This window comes from Bombus impatiens, unplaced genomic scaffold (genome assembly GCF_000188095.3).
Source record: "Bombus impatiens unplaced genomic scaffold, BIMP_2.2 scf_0830, whole genome shotgun sequence".
Classification (NCBI taxonomy): Eukaryota; Metazoa; Arthropoda; class Insecta; order Hymenoptera; family Apidae; genus Bombus; species Bombus impatiens.
The window spans coordinates 481,698-502,292 of NT_177249.1; the positions used below are offsets into that span (position 1 = coordinate 481,698).

The following is a 20,595-nucleotide window of genomic DNA, read 5'->3' on the forward strand; positions in this document are numbered from 1 at the left end:
AGCAAACCAAGGCACGCTCCAATTTTTCATGGATATATTGCACGACATGATTGTGAAAGCATTCCAACATTTTTTGTTCCTATAGATACAATAGTTTATGAAAGTCTTCGAAAACTTACAGAAACTTTTCATGAATATATTATGTGCAATATGAAATATTTTGAATTTTCATTAGCTACTGTCATGCTTATATCAATAAAGTTTCGGATGAATCTAAAAATATACGTGGAAGCTACAAGATATCCAATATGCAAGTATGTTTTGACAATTTTAGAGCGGCTTCGTAATTATGAGACGTAGTATACAATCGTACCAGAAATTGAGAAGAATATGAAACGAGTCTAACTTAAACACAAAGATGAATTTTCTCGTTTTCTCATTTCTCTATTCGAGCAGTCAAAATGCGCATTTCGAAAGAAGAACAACTTTGAAATTAAGAAATTCTTCGAAAAGTTCAGCGAGTTAGACAACGTTTCGACATGAAAGGAGGCAAAATGACACTTGTGCTGTGAATCACGATTCAGGTTTGTGATTTCACATTGAACAGGATCCAGAAAAGGCAGGAGAGCCGTGGATCCGAATGAAGAGAGCAGCGTGGCGCGCAACGAGCGCTCACGACTTCGTCGAGTCGTTAATGATCGTTGAGCGACGAGAATTTCCGGCGGCGAGCGGTGCGTGCATATTTTGCAAAACACGTTCGAGTGGAAAAGCGAGAGGGGAAAACATGTTTCCACGGGGAGCCGAGAAAAATTCTCTCTTGGTCGAGTCACGGTTTAGAAACTACCAACGTTCAACAACTTCATCAACAAGTTCCATTTTGTCTGTACGAGTTTGCTGGTCTCAATGTCTGTTAATACGCAAAGATACAGTCACGCAAGAGTAGCGTAAATTAAAATCTAAAAGTCGTGCAGGAAAAAGTGTACGGAGAAAATACGTTTAAGATGTTTCCTGTTCGTTATTTTATCATGATTTCTTTATCTAAGATAGCGCGCATACTCTCATTCCCAAGTATCAGAACATCGAATGGTGACATACGAAAAAATTGAGGAAGAAAACGATCGAGAAAACGATTAAACAATCACAATTTTGTACTTATGCAAGGTTTACCTGGTATATACACATAGGAAAAATTTGCTGAAACTAATTGCAGGGGTTGCAGTAATGTAATGTAGTAAACTAATTACGTATTGATTTTCATCTATTCGTGTAAAGTTATACGAGTAATATACATTAGTCCTTATGTATGCATTCAAGATTTATGCAATATGAGATCTATTTAGTATTAGATATTATTTCAATAGAATTATTGAATGTTAACAAATTTGAATGTACAAACATAACAAAGATTTGTTGAAACTATTTGCAAAAATTAAACTAGTGATGTTCCACTTTCAACAATTGTCTATCCTAAACTCTAGTTAAAAAATTTAAGGTGAATTAGATAGAAAAGCCCAAAAAGACCATTTATACGACATAAAACTATTTATACCATGTAAAAAAGAAGACACGACAGATATAGACGACAAAACTAATAATTTAATATAATGTTCATGATTGCCCTAACATTTACGAACAAGAGCGCATGCATCTTTATGTCTGCTACTCTACGCCTGCTCGTTCTATTACTTTCTCTCTCATATTCTAGAGTTAATGGGATAATTTAATTATCGTTGCATTGTTGGGTAGGCTCGAGAAGACGCGCTGGTGGAGAACTTGTTGGAACTTTTGGTGAAGATAGCTGAGAATCCAAGCCGATGGGAGCGGGTGCAGAAACTGCTTGGTAAGTAACGCTTTGGGTGTCTCGAGGGCAAGAAGCTGAAAAGCACCTAGGCGAAGGAATTCCGCGGCAGAATAGTTTGAAATTGGTATTTGGGTGAATAGTTCGGTCCTCGTTAACCCTTCATCGAAGAGGCACACCCGCATCGACGATCGTCGTTAGCCTTTCTACAAGCTTCCAACGAAGATTCGCGAGTGTAGCGAAATTCAGTTGTTTGCACGATCACGAGCAGCGTTAAAGCAAAGCGGAAGTGATTCGAACCGGTTCATCGATTGAATGTTTACTCGTGAGGCGACAAGGGACGATGATCGGGCAAGTTTCGCAACAAAGTTGCGTCTCGAGACTTTATTACAAACGTGCTCGTGGTCTCCCGAAGAAGAAGAAACCTGTTGCGACTCTCGATGAACTTCCCCGGTTAATTATCGTTTAAGGCGCGTCTTGTATCTAGCAACAGGGAATAAGGGTAAAGGAGTTGTGTCGTCAATGAGACCATTGAAATGTGAGATGAGTGATTGCCAACCCTTGTCACGATCGTCTATCATGTATCGTTTATCGAGGATTGTCGTTCGTTAGCTATGTAAACAAAAGTTATGTAGAAAGATATTATCTTCTTGACAAATTCGATTAATTTCATTTTCTTCTATAGAAATATATGTCAATACTTCTTGTATCATTTAGTGGTAGTAGAAGATTTGTAGTTTTGTAATCAGGATGATACAAGTATCTCTACACCAAAGCAACGAAGATGAAGCGAAAGGTACATCGAATCTTTACTTATACGACGCTTCATGTAACGTATATGAAATTTATGAGAAGTAATTCTATGTGTAAAAGCCACAATTTTTGACTATAACAGTTCTAGATAGCCCTAAGTTATACGGTTATAGCTAATAACAAAAATAGACGTAAGATCAATCCACTTTCTCGAAAGAAATTAAAACGCAAAGAAGCTAAGCTCTGCTCTCTATTCGTGCGACACGAAGTCTCATAATATGATAGGTCTATTTCGTGCTTCGTTCGTGGTATTCAATTTCAGAATCAAAACAGAGGACTATCCTTCTGTAAGAAGCCATTCCCGAATAAATAGATTTCAGTGGAAGCAGTTACAAGGTGTTCTCGTCCAGTTAAGCTATTAAAAGGAAAAAGTTGTCGCAAAAGGGAAGACCCTCGCTGCTAATCGCGTTCGAGTCGACCAAGGAGAATCCAATAAAGTCTCACAATAGGTCGATTAGACGAAATAGTGTCTGCATTATTGCCCGGTGTAATTGCCTCCCGACAATTAGTCGATCTGTATAACGTGGAAATCAATGTAATTCGCCCGCGGGAAATCCTCTCCGTTTGGATTTTCCCTTTTCTCTTCGTCCGCTTCCACCGACTCTTTTTCACCCACCGCCACACCCCCGAGTCTCACTCATTCGATTACTTCCTGGCACGCGAACAATACGTTAACCCATTTCACGCCACGATGTACTCTTGCCATTTCGCGTTGCTTCGACGAGATTACCCGGAAACAAAGGGAATGAATTCGAATGAAGTCGAATTGAACCGTGAATGGATTTTCTTGACCGTACCGAGTCAATGCCATTTGTGGAACAAATTTTTCACAACTGGTACTATAGAAACTAGCAGAACGAATTGTTGGATGTTGAACTTTTGTCAGTTACAAACAAAAGAATTAGTTTATAATTTCCAACGTTAGAAAAGTAATTTATCAACGTAAAAGAATTTTATTTAAATACATCGAATCGTCCACGTTGAAATTAAAACAGCGCAACTTCTTATCCGATAAATAGATTTCAAGATAAAAATTTCTAAGTGAAGTATAAAAGTGGACAAAAGGACAGAATTCGGAGCGTAAACTATTTCGAAACCGGCAAAACAACCCCCAATTTCACGTGCACTACACGAGTAACGGCCCATAATCAAATGTAGTTTCTTCTCAAATACTAGTTTAATTATAATTATCAATTCATACGTAACCGATACTAAAAAGCTACAACTCAAACACTTCCAACCTAATTTACTCAATTCATCGTACACACCATGCTTTATGGCTTCTTTTTCCACAAAGCTTCTCAACTTTTTCAAATATATATTTAAACGAAATTCGACAATTCCTGTCGCCTTATCAAAGGGAGAGAGCGAAGAGATTTAAAAACGGATTAGAGTTAAAGAGTTCCGGCGGTTTCTTTCGAAATGACCGTATGCAAAATCCGTCTCTTAATTTCCTAACTAACGCGTGACGCGTGGTGGGGCAGTGTATACGGAGACAGTGAATAATCCAGGAACAAGTTAGTCCGTGCATCGGAGCCAGGGCAAGCAGTAGGTAAAGCGCTTTGCGCGCGAAACCATCTTAATCTCCATTACAGGAACAATGCCGCTTTAATAATGGCCATTTGCTCGCGCTGATGGATGAGCGCCGCCTGCGGGAGAACTCGGTTCGAGTGGACGTATCGCGATGTGCTTTTTATGAGAAATAAATCGACGTTGCCCGACGCTGCTCGCCTCTGCAGATGGAAAACCTACCTATGCGAATATACCGCGTGTTCTAGAGACAAAATTTTCCTACCGCGAAAATCGTTTGACCATATTTTACATTCATACCTTAAACCTTTACATATAGCTAACGTCAATGATATTAAAATTTTTATCGACTTTGAGATGCTGGAATCGTTTATCAGCGACTGACGTTTATTAGCGTTTCAGCCTTTGAATATAGTAAAATAAATAAGATACTTTATGACTACTTCACTCTGCAAATAATTATAATCTTGTAGCTGTGCTATACTTTTCTCTACAAAATAAATATTTGTTTGTAATCCATAATGAGTGAACGTTCGTAGAAAGCTGTATCTCAAAACCGCTTATTGATTATCGTACTTCGCTTTAGCATTTTTTGCGTTTGAAGGGAACGATTTATAGGAAGATACGCGTATTTAAAGGATTAAACTTAGCCATTTTAATCGAAGGAACCTGCACACCGTAAAAATGACGTTATTTTGCTTCTATCGACAGCAAACACCGAGAACGAGCTGAAACTGTCTAGAAACGAGTTGGACCCAGCAGCGAAACGCAGCTACGAGTCCACTTCGACTCTATTTCCAACCACTTCGGAATCCTCAAACGACTCGAGAAAGTCGCGGAAGAAGTTGAAGAAGAAGAAGAAACCGAAGCATCGTTTCTCCACGACCACGTTAACATCTGTGCCAGCAACACCTCCGTTGTTGACAACCACAGAGACGCCCTGGCAAACGACGCCGGTTCATTGGCGTCTGGTAGCAGAGAGACTCTTTGGTCCACCCTGGCAACAAGATCTGCAGGGTGAAACCGAAAAAACCACAAGTCCGCGTTACTCTGTTCCACAGAGTTCCAGAAGCTTGCCTTCTATCAGAGAGTTGATCGAACAGAACAAGTCGAAAAGCAACACCAAGTCTTTCCCTTTCGATAGAAATCCAATTCTAGCGAACGAAGTTGGTGAACTTGGCAATCAAAGACCGATGCGGTTTGGCAAGATTGGAACTCGTCAGCCTGGTCACGTTCAGCCACATAGGGAGTTCACGAACGTGTACGACAGGCCTACAGGTGGGTTCCAAGGTTAAATCAGGCCATTTTTGCGCGTTTCTTTACAGAGCGATGCAAAATAATGTTTCGCGATGCGACGTTCAACCTTTTCACATGCTACGTCGCGTATACAAAGAGGCAGCGCGTCGCGTTTATTTTATTTTCTATGTTACAATTTAAAATTAAACAGTTTTTAATTTTTAGTGAATCTTATTTTCACACAGTGGACAATATTCTTCGTCAAGTAAAAATTAATTAACTATAACTATAACAATTTTTTTTTAATTGGTCTCAAACTTTAATGCATTACGTCTTCTGTATAAAACTATTCGAAAAAATTACTCCTTATTATCGATAATGAATAAAAAACAAGTTTCTCACAGGTTACTAGAAAATTCAGTCGTCAAAGTATTAAGATTTATAAACGCGACAGAATCATTTTCGCCAGATTCGATTCGATTCCATTTTTCGATTCAACATCCAAGATCTTCGGTAGTCTTTTGCATCGCTCTGTATCAACAAATCTTTCAGACAGTTCACAAACTAGTAAGCAAAGTCGATTCCATTGCATTCTAAACAAAAACTTTCGAATGCCTTTAACCACTTATTTCGAAAGTGCTGGAGCGTGTTCGATCTTTCAGACCTGGGACGTGTTCCAGACTACGACATACCGGAAACGTACCACCGACTACGATACAATCAGCTGTCACCAGCGTCGCGAGAGTTCCTAGGAAGACGCGAGGAGGGCTACCAAGGCGACTTCAATGTGCAGTCTGATGGATTTTCTACCGACCAGGAGTACGAGCCGAGATCTCGAGATTTCGCGTTGAGCAAAAGTTGGCCGGATCTGTCGTACGGATACAATCCACCCTGGAGACCCGAGGAACGTCCTCTATTGCCTATTTCGTCTGAGAAATGGTCTTGGAGGCAACCTTCGAACAACGCCAAGTATTGGTCGCAACGTGACAGCTTTTTACCGGTTGAACAGAATTATTGGCCCATCTTAGACAACGAAGAAGGCGCTGAACAGGAAGCTGAAGCCGAGAAAATGTGGCAACAGCAACGAGCTCAACATTCATGGAACAGAGACAGATCTAATTGGCCAGTGGAAAAACCTATGAAAATTGCGCCTTCGTGGCAACAAGGAGAAAGACCCATGAAACTATACGATCGAGATCAGGCAAACAGCGTATGGGAGAAAGGTAAAAATCGCTCTGAACCTAATAAATCGTCTATGAAACAGGAGAGCAAGGAGAAAGTCGTGTTACCACAAATAACTATGAAAACCTGGAACAGCCTAACCTCTGATCCAGCTACATGGCCTCATAAGCTTCCTGGTGCTAAGCCATGGCCGAAAGACGAGAATGGGAAGTCGTACAACCCGAACGCCGATTTGGTAAAGAAATTGGGCTTAGACAAGCAGAATAACGGTGCTTGGTCGAAGGAAGAAACCGAGAAGTCAAACGGAGAAAGAAAACAGAAGGACGAGAAACAGAGCAGGTTGTTCTCGTCGAAGGAGTTCTCGAAGGAAGAGAAACTGCCTCAGACGGAAGCTTCCAGGTACAAATCGAACGACGATAGGAGCAATTTCAGCGACTATAAGACGAGATCCGGCGAGTCGATGAAATCATGGACGATGCTGTCGGATTCGAAAAATTCTAAGGATTGGATGAAGACCGAGAATATGCAAGGAGATGATTCTGGCACTTGGAGAAGGAAATACGAAGGGAAGAACTCGTGGACGGATGAAGCTGCTTTGCCCAAGATCCAATCGGTGGGTGCCTGGGTAATGGCGGCCGACCAATCTACTTGGAAGCCGTACCAGATCAAAGCGATGGAACCTTCCGATGAGAATACTTCTCGAAGGTGGAGCAAACCTCTCGGGAGAACGAACGCCGAGACCAAGTGGACGAGCAAGGGTTCTTGGCCTGAAAAAGCCAACGACTCGTGGATGGACAAATCCAGTATAACTCTCTGGCCCGACAAGACGAACGTGCCCGAAATTTGGTCTGAGAAATCGAACAAACCAGGCTCGTGGTTCGCGAAAGCGAAAGACAACGCTTGGGCGTCCAAGGGCAGCAACTCTGACTCGTGGAAGATGAAAGGAGGAGAGTGGATAGCCAAGCCAGAATCTACCTCTTGGATATCTAAAATGGGGGACAAGAATTCGTGGGCGACGAGAAGTGGCTCGTGGTCGACGAAATCCAACGAATCTTGGACGTCCAAGACGAACGACAACGGGTCCAAGTTCAACGAAGATTCGTGGCCTGCGAAAGTCAAAGAGGAAGATTCTGGGGATGCTTGGCCAAAAAAATCCAACGAGCAGAATGGTTGGAACGGGAAGGGCAACGAGCTCTCTCCGTGGCAGCAGAAAATCAACGATGAGTGGAATTACGGCAAGACGAGTTCGACAGGCACGTGGCCCACGAAATGGAAGCAATTCGCCTATCACAGGGTAACTGCAATGCCGATCTCCAAACCAGGTACCACGGCCGACGCAACCTCGTCGAAGTCAAAAAACGCGTTCGTCGCGGTGTCCGCGGTTTCTTCGCCCAAGTACACCGGAAACGAATGGAGAAAGAACGAAGAAGACCCAAGGAACGAAAACGGTCACGCGGACGAGGCGGAACGAACGGCTAATCAACTCCAAGTGGGCCTGGAGCGACCTATTTATGCGTGGAAGAAGGATCCTGGGCTACGAGGTGGTTCGACGAAAAGCAATAGTAGCGACCCGCTGGAGAACCAGCTGGAAGCACTCAGGCAAATTGACTTCTGGCCCTACAAAGAGAACGAGGCCGAGGTGAGCTCGATTTGCGTTTTATTAAATTTCCCGCGCCACTCTGCCAGCCGTCCTCGATGGCCGCGCTGTCCGCGATTCGATCGAAAATTAGCGGAGGAATGTAACCAACTAATTCCAAGATGGTACCTTGTGCCACTTACATATATTTAGATTAGAGAAAAAGATATAGAGATAAAATCAGGTGAATAAAACTAAAGTTTTTAAGTAATTCTAACGATATGATAAAACGGATAATATCAATATCGATATTTTATTCTACACAATGTCGGTGAATACATGGTATTAATAAAACTTTTTTTTTATGACTTTTTAGCAACGTCTAAAATTTCTTGAAGGTTAATCAGATATAATAGAATAATTTCCGGCCAGTTTGAGCTCTGCTAAGAAAGTATTTCCATCAGAGTTTTCGTATTTCGTGTCTTGGAATAAATTTCGTCGTAATAAACTTTCGTGCTCAATGAAGCTGCATTTATTGCTCTATACTGGAAGAAACGTTCTACACACGCTATCAACCCTGGTATAAAGTATTTTCACACAGCGATCAAACGTGGCGAGTTAACCTCGCTTGTCACAAAGCAAACGATCTTCATGAAAATTTATTTCTCCTAGTTGTGAATAAAACTCGGTCAGATGTATAAAACCGAGATTGCACGGGAGGCGATAAAGACGTGGAAGACGCAGCAAGTTGCAAAGATCGAAGCCATGGAACGCAATTACAATGGGCAAATAAACGGTCTGGGGAATTTAAGCGAGTCAAACAACGGGAGCCATTCTTCCTCGGCTTTTTAACGAACGGGCACCGGTCGAGTACGATAAAACGAAGATCGTGATCGGGCTATGCTATTTAAGAGGAAGCCGAAAGACACTCGAATTGGAAGTAATCCCGAGGCATCGCGACGCTTTTACGTGCCGCAATTTCCGGGATCCGTTGACGAGAACGTGCCTGGACTCGGTTGACCCCACCGACCGGAAGTGAGCGATGCCTTCCTTCCGGCGCGGATCTTACGTGATCCCTGGTCTGATTGCGAAAGTTCGCCGCGGCGGGGCGTGCCGAATATAAAGTTTCGCGCCGTTCCTTTCCGATCCGGACATTCCTGACTGGAACAACTGGATCACGTCCATCTATTGACTAAAAGAAAACGAATAGGCCAGGAGTTCCTTAAATCGATTCCCTTTCTGCTTTCCAAGAAAGATTACCAAGATTAATAAGCATGGATGATCGAGGAGGTTGCTATGTCGTGTCATCGTTGGCTTAGTAAATCGATTGACAGGATATCTTTCGAGCTTATGCAAATCTAAGAATTCTTTAAGAATCCTTTAAAAATCCCCTAAGAATCCTCTGAGAATCCTCTGAGAACCCTCTAAGAATCCTCTAAGAATCCTCTACGAATGCAGTAAGGATCATGTACGCGAAAATGGTACTTTAAGTGATAGTGAGATAGAGGTAGAGGTGGAGAGTAACTGATTTGGAAAATTTGTTTCCACTTAATAAACAGCGTTTGTCGGGGGAAAGAGAATGTCTATACCGTGAAAAAAGAGATAATGGAATAACGGTATAAGGTCTTCGTATCTCACGTATTTTCACAATCGAGGAGTCTCAAATCTCGTCATCATTTTGACGCATTGATTTGAATTGCATCAGGAATAGTATCATATTACATTGCGCATTATCTACGTTACTTAACTTTATCTCATTACATAGGTATTATATTATCACATAATTTTCGCTGCTATGTTCTTGTTCATTCATTTCCTTACTGATTACATTTATCTGTGTCTAATTATGTTACGATACCTTCCCTTCAACGTAAAATCTAACTTGTTTAATCAAAAAGGTTCCTAATCTCTAATTATGTTTCACAAGGTAAATATTCCACTTTATAAAATTCCTCTTTCGTTCGCAGAAGAGACTGGCGTCAACGAGTGCGACCACGGAGATAACGTCCCAGACCCCAACCAATACCTCCACGACGACCACGATGCACCGCCGAGGTGGCCTGATCACGGTGAACGGCCTGATGGAAACAAATCGACGGACCATCTCGATGAAATAGATCGAAGCTTTACCATAGATCCTTGATCTCGTCCAATGGGTACCAGTCTGTTCAGTCGACAATAGGCTACGCGAAGTCTCCGAGCAATTTCCAACGACTCTCTGGCCCCTTGCCAAGATGCACCAAAGTCTGCAAAGCCGTCTACTACGAGCAGCGCTATTCTTTGATTTACAGTTTAATCGATGGCATATCATCGATCGATTTGATAGCTATTTTTCATCTCTTACGATTCTGTCATTTGTGCCAGTGATTTTGTTACTTTTACCTTCATTCTATTTGTTACCTTTTTCTATGTCCTTTCTCCTCCCTTTTCTCTTTTATTCTATGTTCGTTTATTAGTTTTTGAAGAGAACTTGTATCATATGATGTAGACTCTCGTTGAATCTTGATGACTCTTGTGTGCCATATTTATCGAGTGTACGCGGGCGTGTAAAAAAAGATCAATAGCTCGAGAAAAGTTACTTTAGAAGAGGAACAGAAGATCCTTTTTAAAACAGCCTTTTTTTCTTGTACACTGTACAAGCTCTTATTCTTTTTTTGCAAAAAGAAAGTCCAACTTCTAAACCCTTTTCCCAGTTTTCTCGGTGGCCATCAACCGACGAAATCGATCTACGGCGATTCTCGAATTTCCAAACTTCGTGTTCGCTGGCTCTTATTGAAAGCCCTCTTCTTTTCCTATTCCTCTTTTTTTTCTTGTTTTTTTTTCTCCCCTTTATTTAGCTTGGATTTCCGGAAGCAATTTTCTCAATAGCGGTATTCACCCCGAAACTCTCATCTTCTTGAATTTTATTTTTATTTCAACTCCTTGAAACCGGAGAAGAGAATGAATCCTAAAACTCAAGATGAAAGTCTTGAAAGAGAAAGATTTTCTATGGAAGTTTCCCTCCACAAAAATCGGACGCGAAGTTCGAAGTATGCGCGCAAACTCGGTCGTTCAAGAAACAGGAAACTGTATCCATATTTAACTTCGAATAATTCGAGCGCAAAATTCAATATTGAATCTTCACGATCTGGTACGTTGTACTATTCGATAATTAAATATATCTCCAAGTTCTCCTCTTGGTGTAAACTCAGCCATTTATAAAACGAGACTATATGCATCTTTCACTAAAATTCACCGTAGATTGAATTTAACGATCTAATATTATGCATCGTTCGATGTTTAAACCATTTCAAAATCATTTAAAGAACAAACTCCACCATTTCACGAACAAACTATGTGCATATTGAGATAATTCGAGTGTAAAATTTAACGTCGGATCTTCGGAATCTAGTATCTTCTATCATTCGATTTTTTTCCAAATTTTCCGACAGAAATGGAAGAAAAGCAACTTATGATCGTACATGCCTGCGTACGCGCGTTACCGATGTCGGATTCGTGGAAAACTATTCTAGTCTAAGGCGCTAAAGTTATCACGGAGATTAATTAGTTACTACATATTCGAAGTTACTTATCGAAGATGTTTAAGCTGTTCGAAGTTGTTGAGAAATGTGCAGTAAATTGACACTATCCGGTATACCAGAAGTGAGGCTAACGTAAGAGCTTTTACGCTTTCGCAACCAAACGCGAACTGTAACTTCGCTGCGCAGAGAGTTTAGTAGGAAATCGAGCGAATATTTTTTCTACGGGACTGCAATTGTCGGTGGCGGCCTAACGCCGTTCAATTCCAGGAAACTGTTCAACCCTCCGAGTGCCCTTAACGCATCGTAAGTTGATTCCTCTTGTCTGTTAGGGTAAACAGCGAAAAGTTGAAAAACGACGGCACGATTGTAAAAATATTACGATTTCAAAATGTCTAGAACGATCTTGAGAGGAAATAGGAGCGTCGAGACTTTTAGCACGTTAAGTCGGCCATTTCTTCGTTCGTCTATCGGAAGTGGCGTTCGGAATAAGCAGGCAAGAAGAATCCATGACAATATTTGATAAGTGGCATTAAAAGAATGGAAGAAATATCTGCAAAAACCGGTGTCGTCAAGCTCGAGAATCGATACTATGAAAAACGTGAAACTCGAACGCGTTATCTATTGTAAAATAAAACAGAAGATCGTTGTTGGATCTTGCTCTAAGATTCTATGGTTTCGCGGCACCTTTCAACCCCTCTGCGGCCTTTCAGCGCCCCGATATGTTTCTCGAACGTAATTGGCGAGACACGAAATGGTTTTGTCCCAATAATTTTCTTATTAACTCGAGAGTAGAATAACGTAAGTAAAGTGATGGTTCGGAGAAGAAAATTGACACGATCTTCCCGTGACATTTAAGATCTTAAGAGCTTGAAATGATACTATGTATAGTATCGGAAGAAAATGAAACTCCTTCGAAATAAATTTCCCAACGAAAAGGGTAGTACTGTGTTAAAGCGTCGCCTTCGATTTACATATCATTTATATTGAATTTCATTTAACGTCGGCAAAACTTGCTCAGCGAGTCAGCTCCAAGAGCTGCGAAGCTGTTGAACCGTAGAGGGTGAGCTCTCCGCTACCGTATCGATTGGAAAGACGAGCGAATGAACGAAGAAAGAAATTAGCAGGAAATCGAGCCCGTGGCATATCGCGTGGAGTGATAACACTCACGTAGGACCAGAGACTGTGCGTCGATGTGTACATAGAATGCGTTCAATTAGTTTTATTCGTCATTGTTAAAAAGAAGAAAGGTAAATAGATAACGTTTCATTCCGAACTATCGCGTGCTTTTATCAAAAATTTCGCCTCGAATTGATGAGAATGGAGAGAGGATCGCGAGAGCCGCTTTTTAACAGAGACGTAGATATCCTCGAAAATCGGGGCACGATCGATGAGTGCTTGTTTGAAATTTAGGCAAAGTCCATACGAATTTGAAAATCGGTCTTACACTAGCTCGAATTATTTGTCGATTCGTCGCGAATAGTTGTCCATCGACTGTTCTCGACCGCGTCGTCGGCTTGTTTTTCCGCACGGAACACGGCCGTAAATGCTGTAAATATCCCGATTCACGGTCTCACGGTTTGATCGAACGTTCCCTGATCGTCGCGTGTTACATTTCGAATTCAAAAGATTCATCAATCGCACGAAAAGAAAAAGAAAAAAAGGAAGAAATTAGAAAACAGAAGAACAGAGAATACGTCGAATGAATCGAATTAAATTTCTACGCTCCGAAACTAGTCGTTCGAATTCTATTAATGAGTTGACGAATTACGTACAGTGCGTATGGCTGCGATATTTGAGGCATCGTGTAGAAACGTGTTCTTGTTGTTCTCGTTCGACTACTCGCCTGTCGGGTAATGTTTTATTCAGAAAAAGAAAACAGACTCGTGGACAAGAGAAACGCGGAAACGTCGTTCGAATGAAAGATTGAAACGCGCAGAAAGATGCAACACAGTATGAATCCGAAGTAAAGGAGCTAGTGCAACCGGAAGCGAAGTATAGATACGCACACACGCATACACAGTTGTACGCACACGACAGAGAGGAATAGAAGGGATGTCGTAAGGGTACGCTGATATATCTCCTCGAATTTTCAGAATTCATGGAAATTCATGTACCTTTATAGGATCCTCTGTATCTACCCGTACGTAGGATGATATCGATTTAAGGAAAATGAGAGAATAAATGTCGTACGTTGTATATTTGCCTCAGTGTATTTTCTTCGTCGTCCTGTCCTAGACCAATGCTTATTTCACCCTGAATTTGCGTTATTTCGTGGCTTTTGGTACCCAAATGCAACACGGACCTCTATGTTATCGACAAACGATAGTTTCCTCGGACCGCAGATGGAGACTTTTCTACGGTACTTGGTAATTAAAATTGCTACTTTACCGATACCTTTACGCGGAACTTATTTGAAAATTAAGTCAATTTTCAAACAAATCCTCCTCTTGGCGTGCGTTTGCAAAATATTTAATCTCGTAATCGTAGCGCAAAACGTACAACAAAAAAGGAACGCGAAAGATTAGCTAATTATGCACTTAATTAACGATATACTTTATTTAAAAGCTAACTTAGATCAACACACATTAGCATTGTTAGGAAACAACGCTTTCAAGCAGCCTTAGTAAGTATGTTCCTACCTAACCAAATACCTACTTATATGTACCAAGATTTTACTCTAAAAGATCTACCTATCATATACCTATATTAACATAAAAATATTCTACCTAATCATAAATTTAATTCATCTAAAATACATCTTATCTAACTCTAATTCAATGTGTCTCTCAAAAAGTTAAAGATCTTCACATATCCTATCTACAAAAGTATGTAAATACAATGAAGAAAAAAAGAAATGCATCACTATGTTGAATACGATTTTTCTTCCGGTGATATCACAATGATGAAACAAACTCCAAGTTCAAAGATTTCAGTAAAATTCTCTGAGACATAAATCATACCAATAGATGAGTTTAGATATTTAATTCTTTTAACCGCAATAGGTACCTAAACCGAGAGCGCGAACATACTTCCACAATTTCAGTGGAAGAATTTTGGGGATTTTAAAAACGTAGCATTACTTAAAGAAACGCGATTACTCATCAACGCAACGCTAATTGAAAAAAACAATTAAAACAATCACGATGGGAAAATAATGCAATTAACTGACTCTAAAAAATAAATACAAGAGAAATTACTATCTTTTTACAAGCAAAACCCGTGCTATTCGCGATAATAGCAATACTAAAAAATTAATTGAAAATTAATATCTTATTAATTTTCATTCAAGATTATTTAAAAAGAAACGCGACAACTTTCAGCATTATTTTTAGGAAATTGAAATAATACACATTCGTCAATGACTACCGATTACTCATAAATATTTAAATCAACAACTGCCATCTCATATTCATAAAAACATAATCGCGATAGCAGCCAATTAGCTCATATTACTTGCTATATAATTCATAATTATATCATATAATATGATGCAATTAGTAATTATACATCAAATAACAATGATTACCCAGGTCTCACCGTGTGGAGGTTGCTGCGTATGGAGACCCAGCCTGAAAATAAAATTTCAATTAAATCTTCAATTAATCGCATAACATGATACGTTGCCATGAAAATATGTAATAGTTGTAACCAAAACCATAATATGTACATACTACTACACACATACAAATATACCACACAATATACAATTTACAAGTAGCCTACCTATCTATGAACCTAACTTCATTTAAAAACATCCTACTGAGCCATAACATTCACTCAATTCGAAAATATTTCCCACCTAACTGTAAATCAAGTTTAAACTGCCTATCAAAGATATAAAAGTTTTAAGATTCCTACCTATCTAAAAAACTATAATAAATCTAAAATAAAGAGAAAGGAAAGGGGACATCGTTTGGAATAAATATACCTTACAAAATCTGCAATACCTTGTATGTATTATTTGTACCTTGACATAGCATGCACATCTCTCCACAGTTCCTACAAAGATCCCAGGAACAAACATCAAAGCTAAACCTTTTCTATCTTAGCCTTATATCTATCAGAAATCTAAACGTTTCTTGCTACAGGTTTTACCTACGCAAAATTCAACACTTGTTTTTTAAGCCCTATCTATTAGCGATTTAAACGTATCTGTTTGGGGATCCCCTTCATTTTTTAATTAGTTATGTAAAGATTATTTAAAGACCTAAACTCCTTTAATTAAAAATTTACCTCCTATCGATGTAGAAGCCTAAGTTTCTTTAATAACGCTATCTATATAAAAATCTAAATATTAGCAGGAAAAGGAATGGAATATTGTATGTACAGGATATTATACGGGATATGCCTTCTTTCGTTGGTGTCTCGATGGTATCTGAAACAAACTCAAACCAGAAAAAATTTACAAAAAGATTTTACAAGATACAATTATAATTCACAGCAGATAAAGTTCAAAAGCTGCTCCGTGATTTTTAGCGCTTCTCGTTTAAACATCTCTTCTATTCATATTTCATTTATACTTTTCAATCCGTATTCCAAGTTCCACTGATCCATTCTTGAATTTTTTATGTAATATTTATAACTTGAACTGCTATTTATATATATAAGTGTATATCCTAGAAGTTAATAAATCTACAACAAACTCATTTATTTTATTAGTACATATAATACAAAAAGTGTAAAAACTGAGAAGGAAACATTTTATTAGACATAAAAAAAATGAATAAATTACAAAAATAACTCATAGTCTTTTATTATATATCCACCAATTTAGTATATTAATCAGAATTACGCAAATTTTCAGCAATTTGAATTTGAATTTGGTTTCGAAAATAAATATTTCAATTTGGATTCGAAATTAAATATTTCAATTTGAATATCTCAATTTAGACTTCATTGAAAATGGGAAATTTATTTTGAATACATAGATGAAAAAAAGGCGATTAAAGTCACGATTTGTTTTATTCGTTAGTCCATTTATACTTTCTTTTTATAGAATGAATTTAACTTTTATTCTTTGCATTAAAGATCGCCGACGATTCTATCGTGTTCGTTTCTTTCATTTCAATGATTGTGTGTATACAATTGATATTAGATATGATCTTTTCTGTATAATTTCTATTGCATCATGTAATTTTTGCGTAAATTACCGAGAAAGATTTTGTTAAGAATTCAAACTCTTCTACATTTTATTGTAACTCGTTTTCAATGAAGCAAAAAGATAAACTTTATTGTTAACGCGAAGAATCGACCACCATTCACACAACATTTTCTGTGCAAGATTCTTGGCAATAAACGATGATCGCGAATGAACTGATTTATGCACAGCAAATTGAAAGTCATAAAATTATTTCGTTTAATTAGTCAAAAATACTATGAACGAAACAGTTAAAACTCTCATAACGAACAGTCATTGTTAGTCTAATTTTTAAACTAAAATAATAAAATTTATGAAAAATAATGAAAATAAATGAAAATATTGAAATAAAATCTTAATGATACTTCATTATTATTACCTTCATATTTTAATATTATCATTATATTTATTATGATTATTTTACATTTCCTTTTCGTTTAGTAAGAAATTTTTACATCATATAGCTCAAACATATTGATATATCAACTGCCATTTTTCTTGAAATGCAATATATATATATAATTATGAAATAAAATCATTTATAATAATTTTAAATAATACAACAACAAATTAAAAATATTCATCAATATCGAACAGAGATATTGTTCAACAGTATTTCCATGAACAAACGCCCACAGGAATGCTGAAAAAGAAATAAATCCAGAAGGGCGATCCACTCGATAGAATCCCGAACAAACCGCGAGTGGAAAATATTTTTCTATTTCGCAACGCTAATTTACTAAATCCATAACCATAAAATAGACGTTTCTCGAAATAAATCGCGAGGAGTACTTTATCACATTTATAATGCTATTTAATTTGTTAGTGACAAAAAAAAAAAACAAAAAAGAAAGAAAAATGAAAAATTCGCGGGAACATACACCGCAGTAGGGTGTTTTAATCATTCACGCAACACTAATAAATACTAATTTATGTACTCATACTTCAACATACGCAACACTAATATCGAGATGTCGAAGTGCAGCTACATTCGAAGCTGCTGATGCTCTACCACCTTTTAGCAACTATCTTCGTTGCATCAGGCGATCCAGGAACAGGTTTCCACAATCTCAGTGAAAGAAGTTTGGGCATTTCATAGACACAACACTACGTATAAGAACGCGATCATTCATCAACGCAACGCTAATCGGAAAAGTTATTAAAACAATCTCGATGAAATATATCGCAACGCTAATTCTTAAAATGAATCTAATCTAATGTTACTATTTATAAATGAAAAGAAAAAACTACAACTATGCGCGATGGTCGCAAATCGCAACGCTACGAAATTAATTTAAAATTAACGTCATTTTAATTCGACTTAAAATAAAACAAAACGCGACAAATTCAAATTCTATTCTTTAATAAATTTTAATAATTATTCTCAATAGAAAATACTGAGTACAATCGCGATATCTTATAATTCGCAACGCTAAAGCAAATCCAAACGGGAGTACTTTCTCGCAAACTCTAATTGTTAACACAAAATTTGGTTTCGTAACTCTAACTGTCAACGCGAAATTTGAATTCGTAACTCTAATTCAAACCGTAATTAATCACTCGCAACGTTAATTGAAAAACCACGATTAGCCCAACATGGCGACGGGCCGACGTGTACGTCGGCAAACAAACAAATCAATACTAATTCAATACTACTACAAATACTAAAGCGAGCACAGTGACGAAGTAGTAACAAGAATGACTTCCCATGCTTTGGATGACCCAGAGGATGGGGAGTCATTAGTAGTTGCCCTCTTGAGTGGCAGTTTGCCGGGCCTCTTCAGCTTATAGCCTCTTCTTTCTTCGGGCGCAATGCCCGCTGAAACTTAAATCTAAGCTCGAGAATTCTAAATCGCAAACAAAAAAAAGCTTATAAAGGTAAAATAATAATATAAACCGTGGAAGCTGATTGATGTGCACATGGACTGACCAACGATCACGACAGTGATCGTTGCCCACTCGCATGTGCGTGCTCGAGCAATATACGTTCGTTTCGAGCCCACTCGCGACCGCGACCGCGAAATTGGAAATGGGGAGTCATTAGTAGTTGCCCTCTTGAGTGGCAGTTTGCCGGGCCTCTTCAGCTTATAGCCTCTTCTTTCTTCGGGCGCAATGCCCGCTGAAACTTACATCTAGGCTCGAGACTTTCTAAATCGCAAACCAAAAAATAACGTATAAAGGTGAAATAAAAACATAAATCGCGGAAGCTGATCCAAGTGCACATGGATGAACAACGATCATATAGAGATCGCTGTACGTTCGCATATGCATGCTCGAGCAATATTAACGTTCGTTTCGAAACCGACTCGCGACCACGACCGCGAAATTCAAAAAATCGATGGGCAAAGTCAGAGACGATGACATGCTCCATTCGTGCCAACTTTACCGTCGATTATTCGAATGAAATTTCCTGAAACAGGTTGGACACGCGAAAACGCGCCTACCCGACGGAAAACTGTGCCAACCTGCCCGGCCCTACCTACTTATAGTTAACATTCATACCAGAAAATATACTACCTATCCTACCCGGAAACCTATATTTAAAATTAAAAAAGTAGCAAAACAAGCACACCAACACATTCACTCCACGGTTCTCACACATAACTCGAGCGCAAAGGCCTACACTAGAGAGACGTCCCGGGACGCCTCCGACACCCGAGTTTGGCATACAACATGCACACTCTAATGTTACGTACCGTTTTCCTGAAATCGACTGACGAAGGCTAGTGACCATTGCGTACAACACAATAAAAGTTAATTTCAATTTTAATTACAAATATTTATAATTCAAAGTGTGTTTATTTTTCAAAGAAATTGAAGATGGTACGAAATGTGGTACCATTTATTATAATTTAACAATAAAAATAATGATACTATCTCAAATTCCCTGTATTCGATAACGAACTTTTGTTTTTACATGTTGTGATAGAACTGATATTTGTTTGAATTTATTTTTTATTATTTAGATTTATAGTAAGTGGAATAAATATTAAACGACGCAATTCCACAGCCTAACCACACACACTATGTGGAAAGTACGTCGTGCACGATACGCTAACTCATCGTCAGTCGCTTACAAATTATTATAAAATCAGTGGTCATCATACTCATTGCCTTTCTCTCTCCCAAGTAGCACCTGAGCACGTGAGTGAGATCCTGGCATTGAATACGGAAGGGGTTAAACCTGAAAATCCTAACTAAAAAACGTATTAGTGCATCTAATTTGTATGTAACGGACTAATCTTTCTTCATTTTGCATTTTGAACTTCATCTCTATTACTATCACTGTATAGTCTAGATTATTAATTTAATAATTTACCAAAATACTAATATTGAATTTATTTATAGAAAACAGCATAAACAAAATCAATGCAATATAATGATTCATTTAAATAATTGACTCTATGAACTATTGAAATTTCATTACAAAAGAGACAAATTGACAATGAATAAGAAATTTATTTAATAATTAGCTCAAAGTTAGATATTATTGCAAACAACCTCAGGCAATCCCTTCGTCAAAGCACATTTTCGAAAGCGCAAAAGCAACGTTCAAAACTAGGTGCTTTGATTCCAAAATATACCTGTCGCGAAATTTCTTCTTGCACATAAAATTCAATGCATTTTTGTACGGCAGGACTGAAATTTACTATCTCTATATGTATATTTTAAATTAATACTCAAATTAAAAAATGAATGGCGAACAATTAAATCCACCGTAATAATACCATCAGAGAATAGAAGGTGAAATAAAAAATGACTTATTATCATTATTATTTAATATGCAATAATTGCAATTTTTAATGGAACGAAGTCGGAGGGCATCCGACTTCATCACTACGAAATATTTAATTAAATCATT

General features: G+C 38.4%; 1 protein-coding gene across 3 annotated transcripts in view; it reads left to right on the forward strand.

Moving 5' to 3' along the window:
* Window positions 1-13,794, forward strand: part of LOC100746830 — a 171,080-nt gene extending 157,286 nt beyond the window's left edge. For 2 of the 3 annotated variants that reach the window (XM_003492721.4, XM_012390638.3), the window contains 4 exons: window positions 1,687-1,780; window positions 4,793-5,359; window positions 5,980-8,138; window positions 10,043-13,794. In XM_003492721.4, the coding sequence (XP_003492769.1) occupies window positions 1,687-1,780; window positions 4,793-5,359; window positions 5,980-8,138; window positions 10,043-10,192 (2,970 nt within the window). In that variant the 3' untranslated portion in view covers window positions 10,193-13,794. The remainder of the gene's footprint in view (window positions 1-1,686; window positions 1,781-4,792; window positions 5,360-5,979; window positions 8,139-10,042) is intronic. The other variant, XM_012390637.3, reaches the window with a different exon arrangement.
* The last annotated feature ends 6,801 nt before the right edge of the window (window positions 13,795-20,595 follow it).